Genomic DNA, 18,761 nt, shown 5'->3' with positions numbered 1-18,761 from the left:
TGTGCCCTCGCTATAACTCTTCTGGGGTATGAAATCAGGAATGACGTGAAAATAGTCCCATCCTCTCCCAGGGATGCTGAACCAAGGTGAGAAGAATAACACCCATTTCACATATGGGCCAAGCATCTAACGAAGGAGGCGATTTCTTTTCCTCCTGTGCGTACTGGAGGCACTCATAGGGGGAAAAGGGCAGCAGGGGCAGACACTGAAATGTCTTGTCTGCTATGCACCCCACAGCTTGTCTTCTTCCACTTCACACCATACGGCAGTGTTGGGCCTTGGCCACCCCTGTGTGCATACAGTACAGGAAGCAGAAGAGTGTAAATAATAACAGGACTAGGGATGGGGGTCTGTGACTACCTTCTCTTGCCAGAACAGGAGGAAGAGGCATTAAGAAGCCTCTGCCAAAGGCTTTTTTCCAGTGAGGTTCGTATTCTGATTTGCTTTTATGATCACAGCTGACCGTCAAGGCAGGAAGGCCTTTCTAGGACAACTCTCTTTTATTATTAATCCGCTGCTTTCACGTGATTACTAATAACGTCACCCTCCGATGGCTCCAAAATGCTGCCAAGAACAATCGCTTGTGACAGCCTGGAAGGAGATGACTGGTAGGAAGGTAGATGGGCTCTCATCATGCGCAGACGGCTTTCTGGTCGGAGTCCTGTACCGTGGTGGGTCGAGACACCCAAGCAAGCAGTGGGCACAGAAGCTATGCCAAATCATGTGGGTAAAACCTCCATGCTGATGAGCTCAGCTAAGCCCAGCCATGTTCACTGCAAAATTATCTGGGGTATTTGCAGACTGTGTTGCATGAACATAGTCTTAAATGCTTTGCTCTGGAAGGGGAGCCAAACCAAGCACGGCCTCTCATGGGAAGTATCAGCATCCGGCCAATTGCACGGAGACAAGGAAAGGGACTGTTGGGAAGAATGCATCCATTGGGTGGGATCTTACCACACAAAGCAAGATAACCTAACCCTACCCACATAAATTCCAAGAGGAGAGGGAATTACATGTTGAAAGCTCTTCTTTAACAGAGGAAAATCCTCGCCACATCTAGGAGAGGGAACAGGCTCCTGGCAGCAGAGCTGAGCTGATGTTTGAGCTGCAGGAAGTCTTCAGCTTCTGCTTGCCAAAGCCCAAGAGATGCAGAAGCCGCTTCCCAGCAGAGCACTCTTCGACATTGCAAAGACAGTACAAGGAGAGATTTGGATTCTGATCCTAACCTACTTCCCCCCAAATCTGAGGGGATTCACACTTGCTTTTTCACAGTCCTGGCTCATCACTCATCACAGGGGACCCAAGGCACTGAAGAGCTTCTGGAAAAAAAAAAAAAAAAAGATAAAAGGGCAAAAGATATTCCACCAGGGACCACAGGTCTGCTTCTGTATTAAGACCAAAAAACAATCATTCCTAAGAGCTGCATTTCCAGCAGCACTCACCACAAAATTGCTTTCATGCTGAGCCAGGCTAGAGAGCAGGTTTAGCAACACAAGGCTATTTTAAAGGGGAAAAAACCAATGCTGTATGAGGAAAAAAACCCCAAACAAAGAGAATACACAGTATGGACTATAACAAGTTTGCTCCCTAGTTTGCTGCAGAACAGCTCTTCTGACCTGAGGTATGCAGTTGTTGAACTAGCCAGTGTAAAAATAAAGACAAGAAGGAGATGATTTATCAAGTGAGGGCATGCAAATCAGTCCAGATTTTAACGAGCATCACCTGTAAGTGGACAGGGCAGAACAAGACAGATACAGAGTTTACTTCTCTCAACAAAATGCTTTCACATGGAAAAGGGCTGTGGGCATGGTACTTTTTTCCAATCACAAAAAAATAAGCCCCAGTAGAGACATTAACTCCATTTTCTCTTGCAAAAAGCTGTTTGATGGTGTCTTTTCAGAAGTATCCAATTCAACCACACTGCCCGGGAAAGGAACAACCAACAATCCAAGAGTTAAGAAAACATTTGATTTAAGCTTAATTTTCTAAAAGCACCCAGCATGGATCCGTCACAGATGACATAGATTAAGGGGTGGGCCTCTTGTTATGAGTAACAGTCTCTAGGGTACCCAGGTTTGAGCTCAAGTCCCATCAGGTGCCAAAAGGGAAGATGACTGCATGCCCACTCAGCTCACACCTCTTTTTAAGTCCTTGATCACCCTTCTGCAGCCTTCGCTGTCCTTTGTCAAAGGTAGTGCTTCTCCCCAGGGTGTTTTCATGGAGAGGTTCAGAACGACACTGCTGGCCTCTCCTTGCACCCACGTGGCCTGAAGTGTTGATGTCAGCCAGAGGGAAAGACACCATGAGATCTCCCCCACCTCGTTTAAAGACAGCTTTTAATTAGAAAAAAAAGAAAAAAAAAAAAAAAGAAAAAAAAAAAGAGCCTCTGACTTTTCCCAGAAGACAAGACATCCTGTGTCTGATCGACAAAAGGGACAGCATCCCACTTGCATAGGGCAGGATGTAAAAATGAAGGAGCTAAGGCAATTTGCAGGGTGGTTTGCCCTGGTCCCAATGCCCAAAACTCCCCAGAGAAGCCCCACGAGTAACACTATCCCCCACATGGACCCCACCATTGGCAGCTGCAGAGGAAAATGCTCCTTGCAGAGCCTTCAGAAGAAACTGCCACATACCTACTTATCTGAATCCACCTCCCTAGAGCTGCGAGGGTGAACCGCTTAATCCCCAGATTAAAACAAACAAAAACTCATTAAAAACTTTCACCCACACAGTCCAATTACCTTTCAACAGCAACTGTAGGGGGCTTCTGTTGCTTCTGTTTAAGCTTGAAAAAAAGCACAGGAAAGCTACAACATTAAACTAAGATTTAAGCGAACTCTAATTCTTTGGACAAATGAGAAGCCAGACACAGTTAAAAATTCAAGCAGAGCCTGGCCAGGCCAGGAACCAAGGTGGATAAGACTAAGAAACATCATCTAACCTGTTGGAGGCAGAACAGTGCCAGAATATCAAAAAGAACAAGGCTACTTGGAGAAGTGTCCTTCCCTTCCCAAAAACCAAGCGTAAAACAGCCGTGCAGCTCACTCCGCACAGAGAGGAGCTGGGCAGAGGTGAGCCACTTCCCAGACATCTGGGAAAGACAATGCAATGATGCTTTCAACCATTCCTAGAGATTCTTGCAGAAGTCGCTGTTGGAGCCCATAAAGCACAGCAGATATAGTATTTGAGAGAGAAAGCCCTAGACTGCATCATAAGGCTACAAAGATGATCAGGGGCCTGGAGCATCTCTCTTATGAGGAAAGGCTGAGGGACTTGGCTCTTTCTAGTCTACAGAAGAGAAGACTGACGGGGGATCCGATTGATGCCTATAAATACTTAAAGGGTGGGTGTCAAGAGGATGGGGCCAGTCTTTTCAGTGGTGCCCAGTGACAGGACAAGAGGTAACGGGCACAAACTTGAACATAAGAAGTTCCATTTAAACATGAGAAGGAACTTCCTCACTTTGAGGGTGGCAGGGCACTGGAACAGGCTGCCCAGAGAGGTGGTGGAGTCTCCATCTCTGGAGACATTCAAAACTCAGCTGGACACGTTCCTGTGCAACCTGTTCTAGGTGGACCTGCTTTGGCAGGTGGGGGTTGGACTAGATGACCTCCAGAGGTCCCTTCCAACCCCATATCATTCTGTGATTCAGCAGTCAGCCACTGCAGAGAGCGTATGGTTTGAGTTTCGTCTCCACAGCAGAGCAGGGTGGCCAGACCACATTCTGCCTCCCATCACAGGGAAGCACGGACAAGGCTGAACTCAGCACACTAGCTGCACACAGCAGGAGTTGCCTCACTCCTCTTCTTAGTGAGCCTTTAATTAGCCTAACTCCCTCATAGCTGTTCACCCACAAGCTCCCAACTCATTAAGGGCTTGATCACCCCTTCTTCCTCAACTCTCATGGGGATCCCATGAAACAAAACAAGCAGAGATGTTGTCTTTGGTCAAACACTTTCAGGAAAAGACAGACGAAAAAAAGAAGAAAGCTTTGTTTTGATGCAAAATTCTGTTACAATTTTTTCCTTTTACAGTTTTCTGCTACAAAGGAGGAGAATCAGGGATGAACTACCATCTACTGTGAAGAACATGGAGGTCAACCTGCACCAGAGGGAGAGCAGTTCCCCTTTCAGGGGGAGCAATAAACTGGAAGCAAGACAAAAGTATGTACCAAGAATATTTAATAATTGATTTATTTTGTTTGTGCTTTGTTTTAAATCTTCTGTTCCTTGCCAATTTAGCTGATATCCAAAGAGCTGACGAGGAATTATAGAATCATGCTAGTTAACCATGCTGGGCTAAGTGCCTGTCTTATTTACACCCCTGCAACCTCATTTAAATTTTTAATGGGGTTGAAGAGATTTAATGAGGCAGGTCTTAATCCATGCAGTCAGGGTCCAAACAGCAATCCCAGTCAGAGACTTGATTTCCAAGCAAAAATACTCTTCACTCACAGAAAAAAAAAAAAGGCAGCTCCTGATACTGTGACATAGCTCAGAAATGTAAGAAGAATGTAAAAGGGTCTTCTACAAAATTAATGTTAATGGCTCTAAGTTCTGAAGTATTTTGTCAAAAAAAGGCAAGCCCATGCCTTCACTTCTGAAGTATGACATGCAGCTTAGATGACTGTGTACAAGAAGAACAAGATGCAGGGGAAGTAGAAGAGGACTAGGAGAGCTCTTCTCACTGAAATTAGTTAAGCTACAGTTTCCTTGTAAGAGTAAACTTGAGTACGCAGGTCACCAAAGAACCATGGGAACTGTTTAAACCCAGACACAAGTAGGTATTAAAATATCACTATTATGTTAAGTTTAGAAAGCCTAAAAGCTTCATACTGGCACCATTCTGGAACAGCCTTTTACACAGCAGACAGAGCAAACCACAGCCCATAGCCAAGGTTCAGCAGGGAGGTACCCCATGACTGCAAGACACTGGATTTGCTGATCCCAAGGGCAGTGCCAGCTTTGTTTCAGCATCACTGAGGGGTTTCTCCACAGCCAAATAGGTGGGGACAGGCCAGTAAACCAGGCAGAGTATTGGAAATGGCTCTGTGCTGTCCTAGGGTGCACCCCTCCACCCTAAAGACCGGGATTCTGCCAGCTGCAGGTTGAGAGCCAGCCTGACTAATGAGGAGCACTTCACATTCAAGAGCTACATGGCTCACATCTCCTGCCTCTAGAGCAGCTGAGTTTAAGTTGCCCATTTTCAGAGCTATTGACTGTTCCTGGCACCAGGTAGAGCATCTCCTGCTTTTATAAAGCTCTAAGCACCCTCCACATCCAGCAGCCTACGTGACAGATGAACCATGTAAGTGGCTCAGCCCCAGCAACTACAGCTTGAAGCAACCCTAGATGAATGAACATGAACCAGCCTTAGGGCTTACACATTGTTGCAGGGCAGTTTGGGATTATTTTGGTGGGGTGGAAGGGATGCACACAAAAAAAAAAATAAATAATATCCTTTTTACCCAGGCTGTGATGGGTGACACATCAGCCTTGGCAGCAGGCTAGTTCTGTACTAACTGCTGGTTTAGGATTAGCATGTCAGGCTGACACAACCTTCAAGGTCCTCATAGAAAGCACATTATCCTGCCTTCTGCTTAGCCTCAAAGCATCCCTGCATCACATCCCATACAGAACAGCAACAGGAGCTGCTTGAGGAGCAGCCAAGGGGAGCCAGCTGCTGTTGTGCTCTGTCCACCAGGTTTCAGCTAAAGACATAAGGATCTTGCAGGAGAGGGAACATGGCAGGCTGGCTGGCACATTGGAAAGTTACACCTGCCAATGCTTATGGAGGGCAGCCATCTCTGCCCATACCATGGTGGATGTTACGGCAAAGGAGTCCAGTCCAAGAGAAGAGCGGTTTCTTTCAAAAGAGACATTTTTTAAAATGTGTTGGAAGGCTTACACAGTGGTCCTGAGTAGGCAAGCTGAACTAAATTATATATTTGGAACCTAGAAGCCCTACAGAGAAAGCTGCAGGGTCTAGCTTGCTAGAAAGACAGAAATTCTGGGCACAGGAACAAAATATATAATTTTGTCTCCCAGACAAGTAAGCCTCATCCTCTGCTGTGTCCCACGCCCATATCCTATAATCCCTTTACAGGATTTCTCTGCCTAGGAAAGGCAGTCCCACCAGTCCCACCACAGAGTCCAAGTAGGATGATATTCGTTACCCAGCTAATCTCTCCAGAGTCCACTGGAGAGGAGGATAAGCTCATCTAGAGACATATTCAAAGCAACTCATGTTTGTCTGTGCAACTTGAATTTTAATATGGTCTTGCATCCAAGCCAGGTAGGTGAATATACTGATGCAATTAACTGCAGGCAGTTTGGCACAGATGGTCCCCAAGAAACAGAGCTAGCTGAACAGCAGGGGTTTGTATTTAATGATGAGCCAGGCCCACAGTGAGGCAAGTGAGCAAGCCCCACTGAAGGCAGCAGAGACCAGCTGAGCTCACTCAGCTCCTTCCATTTCTTCCACTGGTGAGCAAGGCACAGCCTCCCTGCAGAGGTCCAAGATCCCTCATTAGGGAACCCAAGCATATGCCTGCAACAGCAGTAGTGATGTCTGACCTTGCATTCCATGAGAGCTTGAGCATCCTGGGCTGGAGCTCAGTACAGCTTCAAAGGAAAGCTCTCCCAAACATCTCGTATCTGGCAGCATCTAAAAAATTCTGATAGTAAGCACTGGGAACTGTAATTTTGGGGGAATGGAAACCAAGCTTCCAAATGTCACTCCACCATGAAGGTGCAGTACCCCAGTATCCCCTAATTGCCATCACATGGAGAAAAATGTTAGAGAGCAGAGTCACAGCTCAAAAGCTTCCTTTTGCTTAACTGGGGCAGTAGCATCCCCAGGCAGAAAGCCTATCCCCAGGTGGTATTTGTCCCATTTTAAGATGTGTGTTGGTGATCCCTAACACCAGGGAAAATTCTGGCTCACTGCAGTAAGGTCTGGGTTGATCAGAATAGACTTAGACCACAAAAGCTGTGCCAGTTGTCAGAACCACACAGCACACCAGAGAGCACCATGTCCATTGGAGGACAGACACCTGCAGAGCCATACCCCAGAGCTAAGAAACCCACAGCTTTCTCCTTGAGTCATCATCATTTAGGGAAGCTGATCCTAGCTACAGCCCACATTTGCCCTTAAAAGGAGCTCAAAGTTTACCCAAGAGCAGAGAAAACAGGCCTGTGGTCACACAAGAGAGCTCAGTAGGAACCCAAGAAAGTCACAGCAGTCCTATGTCAGAGCAGAAGGATGTTTTTCTAAATGCCTGTGCAGAAAGTCTCATTAAATAGGGAGAAACCAATGCTCACTTGAAATGGAAATCCCTCTTATCTTCCTGTGCAGAAAACCAGGCTTCTAAAGGAGATCCCAGAGGGCTCAGAAACAGTTTAGCCTCCTGAATCATACTGCTCTTTCAAAGCAGACACCTTATTTCCTAGCCTGAAAGATCAGGTTGTCCCTCCACACCCATGCCCATCTTCCCCTGCTGCCACTCTCCCATCATCAGCACCACATCCTTGCATTGCCAGATACATGCAAGACTCATCCTGGCAAGGGGCAAGTGCTGTAGCTGGAGGCCCAGAGAACTCACAGCAGACTTCAAAGCCAGCAGCAAGCCTAAGAGAGGGCAGGAGCTGCAGCACCTCATGCATGCAGTGGAGAGGGCTTCCAGCTTCTGCTGCCCTCTAAACTTAACAGGAATGAGAGTTATTGCTTCACACAGAGAAAAAGATGCTGATTAGCTGCTGTCTATGGCACCCCACCTCTAATCAGAAGAAAAATACCATCTGGCATGCCACCCCTGGAGGGCTGCCAACCTTTGCAGTAAAATACGAAGGCAAGAGAAGGTCAAGAAAAACGAAGGGGAGCAAAACAGGCAGAAAGATTAATCCCTGCCAGGTGATGTCAGTCCAGACTGGAGCACAAAACTGGATGGATGAGCAAGCAGATAAGAGTTTAACTAGGAGAAAGAGCAAGAAGCAGAAGTAAAGCTATTCTCTGCAGGAAAATCATGGATGAGCTGAAGAGACAGCAGATCTGAGCTGCAGACCCACTCCAGAGTAGGATCGACTTCACCCAAACCTCTCTTGATGGGTGTCTGCCCAGGTGGAGTTTACATCATTGGGTTCCACTTGTCTGAAGACAGTCAGGGAGCAGAGACTCCAAGACTGGCAGTGGGCTAAAGCAGTTTAAGAGAAGGGAGCCCAGGGTTGAGGCAAGGCTGGAGGAGCCTTAGCAGGTAGCTTCAAGCTGGAAGGCCATCTCAAAGGGGATGCATCATTTGCCTCTCCCAGCAGCATCACACAGGGAGTGCAAATAGGGCATCACTTGTTCTGGCAAGGTTTCAGCCAGCTGAACACTGTGGTAGCCATCTCATGCTTAACATCCTCCTGCATTGCATATAGTGAGGATTTCAGCAACAGGGTGGCAAGGCCTCTCCAGTTGTCTGAACATGTTCCATGAGTGTTACCTGGCACAGAGGCTCTGCAATGGCTACACACACCAGCAGTTACAGGTGCAGAGCCAGCCTCCACTGCCACGGTAACACCACTGCTTCTCCCTCTCCAAGGGAAAACCCCATCCCTCCCACCACAGCCGCTTGAGTTTCAAGCATCCTCCTTGGCAACCTTCACTGCTTGCTTCCTGCACCTCCTGGAGGGGGACAGGTTGTTCAACAACTTTATTAGCAACAACAACATATGGACATAGCCACACACCAAACAGACACAATTGGGGAGCTCAGTGTCGAGGCAAGTGGGACACTCCACATGAACCTGCCCGCCTCTTAGCCTTGGGATCAGTGGTACCTTCTGACTCCAGGCGGTCTAGCCCATAGGTCACAGCTGTACTGATCTTCCTCACAGGTGGAAGAGCTGTCTTCCTGACAGAAGATGCCATTGATGCTGGAGTTACCAGGACCACAGTTCTGCTGGATGGCTCCTCTGTCTGTCCAGGCTGGGTAGCAGACAACACATCAGGACTGGAAACAGCCTTCTCACTGGTGACCAGTACCACATCTGTGAGATCTACAGAAGACATGAAGTAGCAGCAGTTTGGCACAATGATATTTAAAACCCCACCATTTAAGAACAAATGCTTTCATAACAACTTAACTCAGAGCGGAAGAAGTTATTAAACTCTTCCCTCTTTCAAGATGTAAAAGTGGCTCTGCTGTAATAAAAACGTCTCTTCTGGGACAGCCAGAACAGGAGGTTCCCCTTAATGAGAACTCAGCTAGATTTTTACTTCCATTGCTTTGAGGACTGCTGGTCACCACTCCATAGCAAGATCAGAGCACCAAGACACTGGTAGAGATCTGAACCAGCTGACAGACCTAATGGTTTATTGCAAAGATAAAAATTAGTTGAATTTATAATTAAATCCCAGAAGCAAATTAATTAGTGGAAACTGCCAGAAGAGCCTTCTCTCCCCTGTAAAGGGACACTAATTTAAGAGATACAATGCAAATAGGTTTTTCTTTTGATGCCCTGAATTATAAGAACTACCAGAAAAGCTGCCCAGCAGCAGTTTCATTACAGTGGTACCTACTACTATAGAAATACACTCAAAGCCAGCTTTGTGCTAAGGGAACCCTTGCTACACTCCTGTTATGGAGACAGGCTCGTACATGTACCTGCCAAGGTGACATCAAGCCAGTAGGCAGCAGCTGGAAGAACAAAACTACTTGAGGCACTTCTGTAGGAGCTATATCAACCTGAGAACTTGCCCTTTCTTAATGGAGGGGAATATCAACACAGGTTCCTGTACCCAAAGGATTGCTGGATTCATGCAAGAGGGCCACACACACACCACACAACCTCCTCCTCACCTTCCACTGCTCTCACATTGCCCTGATGTTTGTTCTTTGGACTGAACATCTGGAGCCAAAGGCAGTCACAGATTGCTGAAGAGCTCTCCCTCCATAAATAAAAACTGGCTTAAATGTCTAAAGCTATAAGTCAGCTTGCTATCCAAGCTAGGTGTGGGGGGTTTTTTTTGGAGGTGGTTTGTTTTTTAAAATCTCTACTCCATCGTTATTTGGGGCAAAAGCATATGCTGTTGTATTTCAACATGGTGGACCTGGCAGCATGGGCAGAAAGCAGTGGCAGCCCAGGGCTAGAGGCAGCCTGCAGAAGGCTAAAAAAAGTCACTTAGACTGCAGATGCTGTGTTGAGACTTCAGTACCCAAGCACTGATATTGGTTTCAGATGTACCATCTCATCTTGTGTGAAAATGAACCCACAGTCCCTGAAACAGAACCCTACCTTCTACACCTGGAGTGTTTGCCACAGGGGGAGTACCAGTTGCCACCAGCACCTGGGTGGCACTAGGAGCAGTTGTCATCTGGGTGTCCTCCCCACTGTTTTCCTGCAGAAGGTTTGCAGCTCCTGTTCTCTGGGTAGCACCAGGCATCAGCGTCACAACTGACAGAGCAGCATCAACCTCCTGGGCAACTGTTGTCACCTCCTGAGTAGCACCTGCAGCAAGAACACATGTCAGTACCAACTCACAGGACAACTGACAGCAACAGAAGAGAGTTCTGAAGGAATATAACTCCATGCATTAGCATTTCCAGAGCCACAGAGCAAGCAGCAGGTCCAGCCAAGTATCATCAGGGCAGCACAGCGTAAAGGCAGATGTGAGAACATGCATATAACAGGAATGAAAGCAGCAAAAATCAGTCCTCATTTTCTTAATTGCTCCTTTAGGGACACATGGATCCACCAGGGAGCACAGCACTGCAGGCCTGTGGTGTGAAATACCGTTCAAAGCAAGTAAGGCTGCCAGAGCAGTGCTTTTAGTGACCAGCTCTCATGGCTGTGAGACTTCAGCTTTGTAGAAGGGTTTATTTTTGTTACACAAGACTTATTGATAGTGTTGTTTCCCCAACATCTGGGAAACAGCAGAGAGGGAACCTGCTGACAAGTCAAGTGCTTATAAATTAACCTAGAAATTAATCAGTCAGGTTTCAGCACCAGCATGCAATGAGCTTTTCTTCTTTAACAGCAGAAGCTAGATCTTTTGGATGCAGCAAGAGGAAGTTGTCCTTTTACCTCTGTAGCCTAAAAGGGAAGATTAAAGGTTCCTAGCAATTAAAACAAAGTCTTAAACCCGGCTCATGTTCCTCATCAGCCTCAACACCTGACTAGACTTATTTTTAGCATTCCCCCCTATATTTTAAACACCGAGTAGAAACATTGTCAGTGGGATGAAGGTGTCATCTCTGCAGGTAAATCCATCAGCCTGTGGCAGGCTGTCTAGGAAGAAGATTTCTGCCTGCTGGTAACAGAGCTGGCACAAACACTGAAGCTGTGGTAGGCTCTGACTGCCCACTCTAGGGTGGGGAGACAACACCAGGAGCTTTTCCTCCGGACAGATCTTTTGATCTGAGCATCCTTCTAAAGTCATGGAAAACATCACTCACAGCTACTGGGACAGCTCACTTATTCCTGGATTTGGGAAGCATTTACAGCCATCCATTATCTCTGCACTGAGTGTAAGTGTCCATAGCTAGCAGTTGACAGCCAAGTAATCCAAGATGATAGTTCATTTAACCCACCAGGAATTATTTTCCCCTCTGTTTTGCAGGGCTTCAGAGTAAGCTAATGCAAGGACCACCTCTGGGTCCTTGCATTTGCCATATCAAAGGGACACTTGGGGGAGCATTATCCTCCTTTAAACCAAGTGCTTAACCAGCTGGTTTGGTCTCCCTCTGGCTTGACCAGAGGCTGGGCTGCCTAGTCACAAGAGAGTCACACCAGAGGGCTACTCAAAGCAGATTTACATCTCTAGTCAAGGTGAGATGCCTACAACCAGCCACAGCTGTACCCCTCAACTGCTACGTGAACACCAAAACTGAAGCCCCTGCTTTGGTAGTACGCTGCACTTGCACAACTTCACTAAGTCAACAAAGCAAGTTTTTTTAACTAGCACCAAACCTCTGATTCTCCATGGAGACCTCCATACTCAAGTACACCCTTCAACCCCAGGCTCAGCTGCCACAGCCGTTCCAGTCTCAGCTTTCCTGTTTGCTACTACAGCCACCCCCTCTCAGCCTGAGGAGCAGAAAAGGCAGCTCAACACAGTTGCTTCACATAACAGTCAGGACAGGGTACCACCCAACAGCCTGTGCCTGCCTGTACACAGGGACATCGTGTACAGGAACAGCCAAGGCCAGGCAGCACTTTATAGATTTGAATTACACATTTAAGCTGTTGCCCCCTCCACAAAGCTCCATAGCTTTCCCTAGACGGAAGGGGTGTCCCATCTCTACCACAGGTATCAAGATCACACCTTTCTCCATCCCCCTGAAGGAAGCACAGATTTCCAAGCACATCCCTCCCAAGCCTACCTTAGAGGCCAGTGTAACAAGCAAGTTTTACCTTTCCATGAGCTTTCCGGAGTAGCAGAGAGATCAGACTGTGTATCTGTCACCACAGCAGCCTCCGGCTGTGATGGTGGGATGCTTTTCCCCTCCTCTGCTGTGACTGCATTTATGTTTTCCAGTGAGCTGAGACCAGCCATGCCTACACCCGTCAGGTTTGCAGTGTGGAAAGCATCACTGCCATCTGTGGAAGCTGCTGGCAACTCCTCCCCTTCCACCAGCGCTGTGTAGTTGGTCTCCTCAGCAAGCTCAGGAGTTGGTGGAGGTGATGCTAGGGATGGCAGCACTCTTGTTGCATCCTCTTCCTCCCCCACACCTCCCTGTGGTGTCTGGGATGGTTCTGTTGTCCCCAGGTCCTCTGTCACCTCCTCATGAGCTGTGCTTCCCCCTTGACTGATGTCCCCTAGTTTTGTGTCATCCCAGTCAGGTGGCACAGTGTCCATAGGGTGGCTTGTGACAGTGCCAGCTGTGGCAGGCAGTTCTCCCCTGACACCCATCCTTCCTTCCAGGTGGAAGGAGGTCTCAGTCACCACAAGGGGCCGTTTTGGAGCCACAGATGCTCGCATAGCCAGGGACCTCAGAGGGCTCCCTGTGTGGTCTCTTGGCATTCCCACCTCAGAGGTCATACCATGAGCCTGGGGAGTTGGGATGACAGGGTGGTCACTGGCTGTTTCCCAGCTGGGAGAGCTTGGGTACAGCATGGGCTGGGGTGCAGCTGAGGGGTGCGAGCTGCTCTCTGCCTCCTCCTCCATAGCTGTCCCAAAAAGGGGGTTTGCTGAGAGAACGGCAGAGCTGGGCTCTACTTCAACACCACCCTCCGTGGTGGTCTCACTAATGTGGCCACCGACAGACTCCTCCTGGACAGCAGGGTTCAGTGTGGTCACAGCTGTGGTCAGCATGGCCTTGAACGCATCATCCTCATCCAGCTCTGACTTTGTGGGGCCAAGCTCCTCCTCATCTGTGGCAGCCACTGCCACAGCAGAAGTGTGAGCACCCAGGCCCTGGCTGCCTGGGATGACATGGCTCAGGCTTACAGGCAGCATTTCTCCTTCCACAGTGAAAGCTTCATTTATGGGTGTCTCAGATGGTTTTGCTGACACTTCGCATGGCTCTTCAGAGACAACCTGCTCAGAAGGGCCCAGGTTATTTTTCAAGTTCAGCATGCCTGTCCTTTCATCTTCTACCCCATTTCCTACCCAGGGGCCATGCTGGACCTTTGTCATATCCTTCTCCTCCAGTGGCTGAGATGCAAGGCATGGTGGACTGGAGGACAAGAGCAGAATGCTGCAGGTGACCACGCAGATGTTAAATCCTATTGATCTACTCATAGCTGAGAAGAGATGTGCCCAGAAGACTGTAAGCCTGACAAGTCCAGAGTGCAAGACCTAGAAAGGGAAAAAGGAACCAAGATTACTCATATCCATAACCATCTATTGACCCAAGGCCTTAAATAACTGGGTGACAAGTTCCAAGCATGCTAATCTATAGTGAGTTCGAGCAGACCCCTCCTACATATCTGAAGCAATGGATCCCTCCATCTATTTTACTGTTCCTAAACCACCCAGTCTGAAGTCTCATGCCAGACAAAAATCAAATTTTGATCTGAAGTCCAAGACAGACCTTGCCACACTCTCGCCCCAGCATAGAGCACTGTGTTCTACCCAGCAGGCATCAGATTTGCAAGCATATGATGGGAATCAACCTGTTTGTCCTCTACCAAGTCCAGGACCGATGCTTGTCAGGGCCAGACTCAAGTCTCAGGTCTGTTAGGCAAGTCCTGTTCTGCGCATTGACACAGAAAGACACCAAGGAACTTGCACAGAGAACAAGGTGGGTCTATAGGGCACAACACAGGACCAGAGCCAAAACAGAAGGCTTTGGGGCTACATTAGTGTCATGTCCTGTATGAGCTCCTTGGCCCCCCGGAAAAAAGGCTACAGCCCAGACAGCAGCACTGCTGCATTAGCACAGAGTTTATGCTGCACTGCACCATGGAGGTACTTCCAGAAAGTTTCACATGTATAATCATTGTGTACTTCAAGAGTTTCCAAGAGAGCGCTGAACCAGTAGCCCAGCAGTGATCCAGCCAGCTGACAGCCTGCTCTTGGCAGGCTCTGCTGCCTCCATTAACACAGCTCAGGCTGCCGGACAGATGGAGGATCTCACAGCAGCAGCCACCTGCTCCAAGCCACCTTCCTCTGGGCAGGTGCCTCCCAGCCCTGGACTTGCTGCACCATCACTCATCAGCAGAAGACCATCCCATCCAAGGCCTCACTCATCACGTGGAGGACAGCTGGTCACACAAGCCTCATGCACACAAACACCCCTCTATCATACAGCAGATCTGGTAAAGTCCTCCTTCCAGTTCCAGGAGGTAGCTTGTCAGTAGCACAGTCAAGTTACTGCAAGATACCTCCAACCACCAATAGTTTCACTTGATTTGGCTGGTATGCTCTCAGTTTCACAAGTGAACTGCTCTTACCTTTGAGCCACAGGACTAATGAGTATTAGTAAGGAAAGAGGTTGGAGTTGTCACAACAGCCTCTTAGGCCTCTAAAGAAGAGTAAAGATCACCCTCTGCAGTCTTGCTCATGGGCACCAGGATGAGTATGTCAGCTTGCTAGACTCCTCATTTCCCTCCTAAACAGCTCGTAGATAAATACTACTTGTGTTTGTACACACAGAGTGCAGCAGCAAGCCACCTAGCACTGCTTTGTTACACAAGGGTATATCACCCCTCCACATCTTCTTATACACCCATCTGATGCTGTGCAAGAGGGAACCGCTGCTGTGGGGAAAGGGGTCCCAGTAACACCACATTTGTGCTAGTCCATCTCAGAGGCCCTCCATGTCCAGCTGCTCGCATACATTTGTCTCCTTTTGGAAAGCATTATTGTATGTGTCCAGTCAACTAGACACAATCAAAACACCAGAAAGCTTATAATATATCTGGTCTGGTCACACACAGCTATGTGCATTCCCATTGTAAAACACACCTATTCCACACAAGGAGAGAAAGACTTCTCTAGCTGAAGACCCTTATGATCTGCAGGGCTGTCTGTAGCAAAGAAGACAACCTCAGCATTTCCAGCTTAGAGAGACACAGGTCAGAGTCAGCTACCACAGGCTCCACTATCTGATCAAGCCTTCAGGGCACACCGAGTCACTTTTTCCACTCTCCCGGCAGCCCTGGCCCTCAGCAGTTTGAGCTGTTGGAACAAGTCCCCGTCACAGGCCACACATGCACCAGGTGCTCAGTGACAAACAGAAGCCACCAAGAAGCTGTTCACCAGCAACAGTATAGACACTTTCCACTTTATTTTTAGCATCTCCTTTCTCTGGAGGACGAGTGGCCACACATCTATCTCCACCAAAAAAAAAAAAAAAAATAGTTGAAAACTGACAGTATTCAGCTACTCTTCCAGGCTAATCCTTTATGCACTTTCGTAATTAAAAAGCACTAAGAGCATATTATACAAGTTAAATTGATAGTACCCAGTGACATGCATCTGCCTTGCTGTGCTGATGAATATAAGTCATGTTCACCTCACACCCCTTTAGCAAGTGCTAGTTCAAATCAAACATATTGAAACATCAAGAGGTTTGGGGTTTGTTTTTTTTTAATAGGAACAGTTTGGATCTAAATACAGTTTCTCTAGAAGTCAGGAGAGATTTTTTTAGGCTATGTAAGTAGTTTTAGCAGTGGTTAAACCTAAACAGAACTCCAGCTGCACTTGAAAGACAGCCATAGCATTTCTCTTGCAGTCATATACATTATGCATATGCATATACATTTGTAGGTTTTTAGCTCTAGGTTCTCAAATAGCCTAAGACATTCAGAAGCCAGTTAGCAGAAGTGCTGAAAAATTAATCTCTCTTCCCCAACAAGCTTCCTCCATCTTTACTAGGATCAGGAGTGTCAGTGAATAACAGGGAAAGCTGCTCCCTAGAAGGCTGGCTTTTAGAGATCTATTCATTAAAATGTAAAAAAAATTAAGAGCATTTCCTCCTTCTGGCTAGTAGATAACATGGGCAGCCAGCACTAGCCTGACATGAGTTGTGGGGGTACTTGGGCAGCCTCACACTGCTGTTTCCCCAAGTCTGAGAAGCATTTTTGACTGTAGTTATAGATTTGTAAAGAGTGAAAATAGTGTTGGAAAGTTGTTTGCTCAGGAAATTCACAATGACTAGATCTAAGCTAACCTAGACCTCTACACTCAACGAAAGCTGGAGACACTGGCATGGAGCTTGCTGCAGGATAACAGTCCAAGTTCACACTTCAAAGAAGATTAATCAGAGCTTAAGATCTACTTAGCTTTAGGAAGAGGCTGGATTAGACAGTGTATGAACAGCAGTGACCTGGCTATCTTCTTAAGCAGAGTTTGACACCTTGCTGTAGCGCTTCCACTTAACACAAGAGCGATCCAGGTTTTAGCAGGTAGCTGGCTGCAGAGCTGTTTGATACTCAAGCTGCATCAGGCTGTACTTTCATCCTTCCCATCTGGCTATTTTTATAGTCAGCCTGCTCTACAGTCCCAGCCAAGCAACACAAGCAAGCTGGAGCATGCTGCTCTGACCAAGTACCTCCACGGTAAGCTTAAGCTTTTTTGTTACTAGCTTGAAGCTGTAGAATAACTCAGTATTTCGTGCCGCAGGAACTCCTTGTCCCCAGATTTCACCTGGCATTCTCTAAGCCAAAGCCCTGGAGGACTGTTCTGGGTGGAAAACTAATCCTTGCTTCAAATAGGAAGCACACACAGAAGGCAAGAGGCAACACCAGCTACTTCCCCTGCACTTAATAACAACAAATCCCAAGAGATGCAGTTCCCCTGGCCGCAAGGGCAGCGCAACTGCAGGCAGCCAAGGAGCCTTATCTTTAGCACAGAAAAAAATTAAGTTTTCTTTTAACACCTGGTAGGCTGGAAAGAAGCACAAAGGAATTCTAGACTAAAAATAGGTTCCAAAACCAGGCATCTCCAGAAGCTGCCCATCAGAATAAGAACCACCTACTACTGTGGACAAGTCACTAAGCTGAGGGACAATAAAGACAAATTGGTCACCAGCCAAGGCTGTCTTGCAGACTCAGCCGCATCTTTCTGAACCAGGCTGCTTCCTTGCTCCACGCAATTAGCAATAGCTATTAAACCATTAACCCCCTCTGTGAATTTTAGAGACCTGTTTGAAGAGTCAGCTCAGAATGAATCCCATCCTATTACGGTCACTCCAACAGGGCAGGCTTGAAGTGGACAAGCACAGAGCAGACCAGATTTCTCCTGTTCAATAGCTGTTCCTTACACAGACCAGCATCTGTGGACACACACTGAAGAGGATGAAACCGTCCCCTCAGTCCCAGTTGTACACAGCTACTCCCCAGGATGGCTTTTTAGAGTTTCACCCTGCCAGTTTACTTAGACAAAACTCCCAAGAATCCCCTTTGCTGTTATTTTCTGCCTTTGGCAAGTTCTGGCTGCGTTTCCCCTGAATTGTTGAAACAAAAAAAGCATCAAGCTTTTAACTCACTTGAGTAAATAACCCTGTTCTAAGAATCCCTCTCCCACACTGAGAGGACACTTGTCCTCTGAAGCTGAAGTGGCTGCATGCATCATATAGCAGTGAGCACAGGAGATTATCGGGTCAGCTTCAGAAAAATCACTGTCTAGCCTTTGCAGAACACAGCTTTTCACACCTCCAAGTACGAGCTTGATTATGCCAGCTTTGACTGGCTGAACAGTCCTGCCTGTGCTTGGCTCGGCAATTCATCTGCTGATTGATAAGGGAAACAGACAAAACCGCTGCAAATCTTTTAATGTGAAGATTTAGCCAAAACATACAAGTCAAGCAACTGCCAGCCATCAAACACTATGTTACCGGAGTGCTAATGTATGCTATCCAAGCCTTATTACTCACGCTGAATACAAAAGCCACTAGATAATACACTGCAGAGCTCCAACTCCTACTTTTGCACACAAGCTGAGAAATGCCTTCATTTCATCTTACATTAGGTCCTTGTCCGCTTCAGCCAAGGGAATTGTGGAGCTGATGCTCTTACGGTACATACTTTGGATAAACAGACCTCAACCAGTTAAGTCACCTCCAACAGCTCCAATGTAAAATCCCAAACAGTGACACAACTCCACGCCAGCCACCAACACAGCCCGAGTTGGATGAGCAAAACGATGTAGACACAACCACGCATCAGAGGGATACATCTTCCTTTCCTTTGAGGCCAGATCCTTACAAGCAAATAAATGAGATATTAATATTCTGTAAGGACAGCTTCCTACCAGTCCTAGTAAGGCACCTTAATAAATAATACATCACCTCCACTTCCAGCATTGGTGTTCCACCAGCAGTTCTTTGAGAA

General features: G+C 47.3%; 1 protein-coding gene across 1 annotated transcript in view; it reads right to left on the bottom strand.

Annotated features, from left to right (window-relative positions):
- The window catches only part of ARMH4 (armadillo like helical domain containing 4), a 61,361-nt gene extending 42,628 nt beyond the window's left edge, over positions 1-18,733 (bottom strand). The window contains exons 1-4 of the mRNA XM_074149830.1: positions 18,719-18,733; positions 12,396-13,782; positions 10,278-10,490; positions 8,820-9,038 (exon numbers count right to left, since the gene is read on the bottom strand). Of these exons, the coding sequence (XP_074005931.1) occupies positions 8,820-9,038; positions 10,278-10,490; positions 12,396-13,782; positions 18,719-18,733 (1,834 nt within the window). The remainder of the gene's footprint in view (positions 1-8,819; positions 9,039-10,277; positions 10,491-12,395; positions 13,783-18,718) is intronic.
- Between the last annotated feature and the right edge of the window lie 28 nt (positions 18,734-18,761).

The sequence above is a fragment of the Numenius arquata genome, chromosome 6 (assembly GCF_964106895.1).
Source record: "Numenius arquata chromosome 6, bNumArq3.hap1.1, whole genome shotgun sequence".
In the NCBI taxonomy this organism is placed as follows: domain Eukaryota; kingdom Metazoa; phylum Chordata; class Aves; order Charadriiformes; family Scolopacidae; genus Numenius; species Numenius arquata.
The sequence above is the reverse complement of the archived record's forward strand: the minus strand, read 5'-3'. Positions and strand labels throughout refer to the sequence as shown.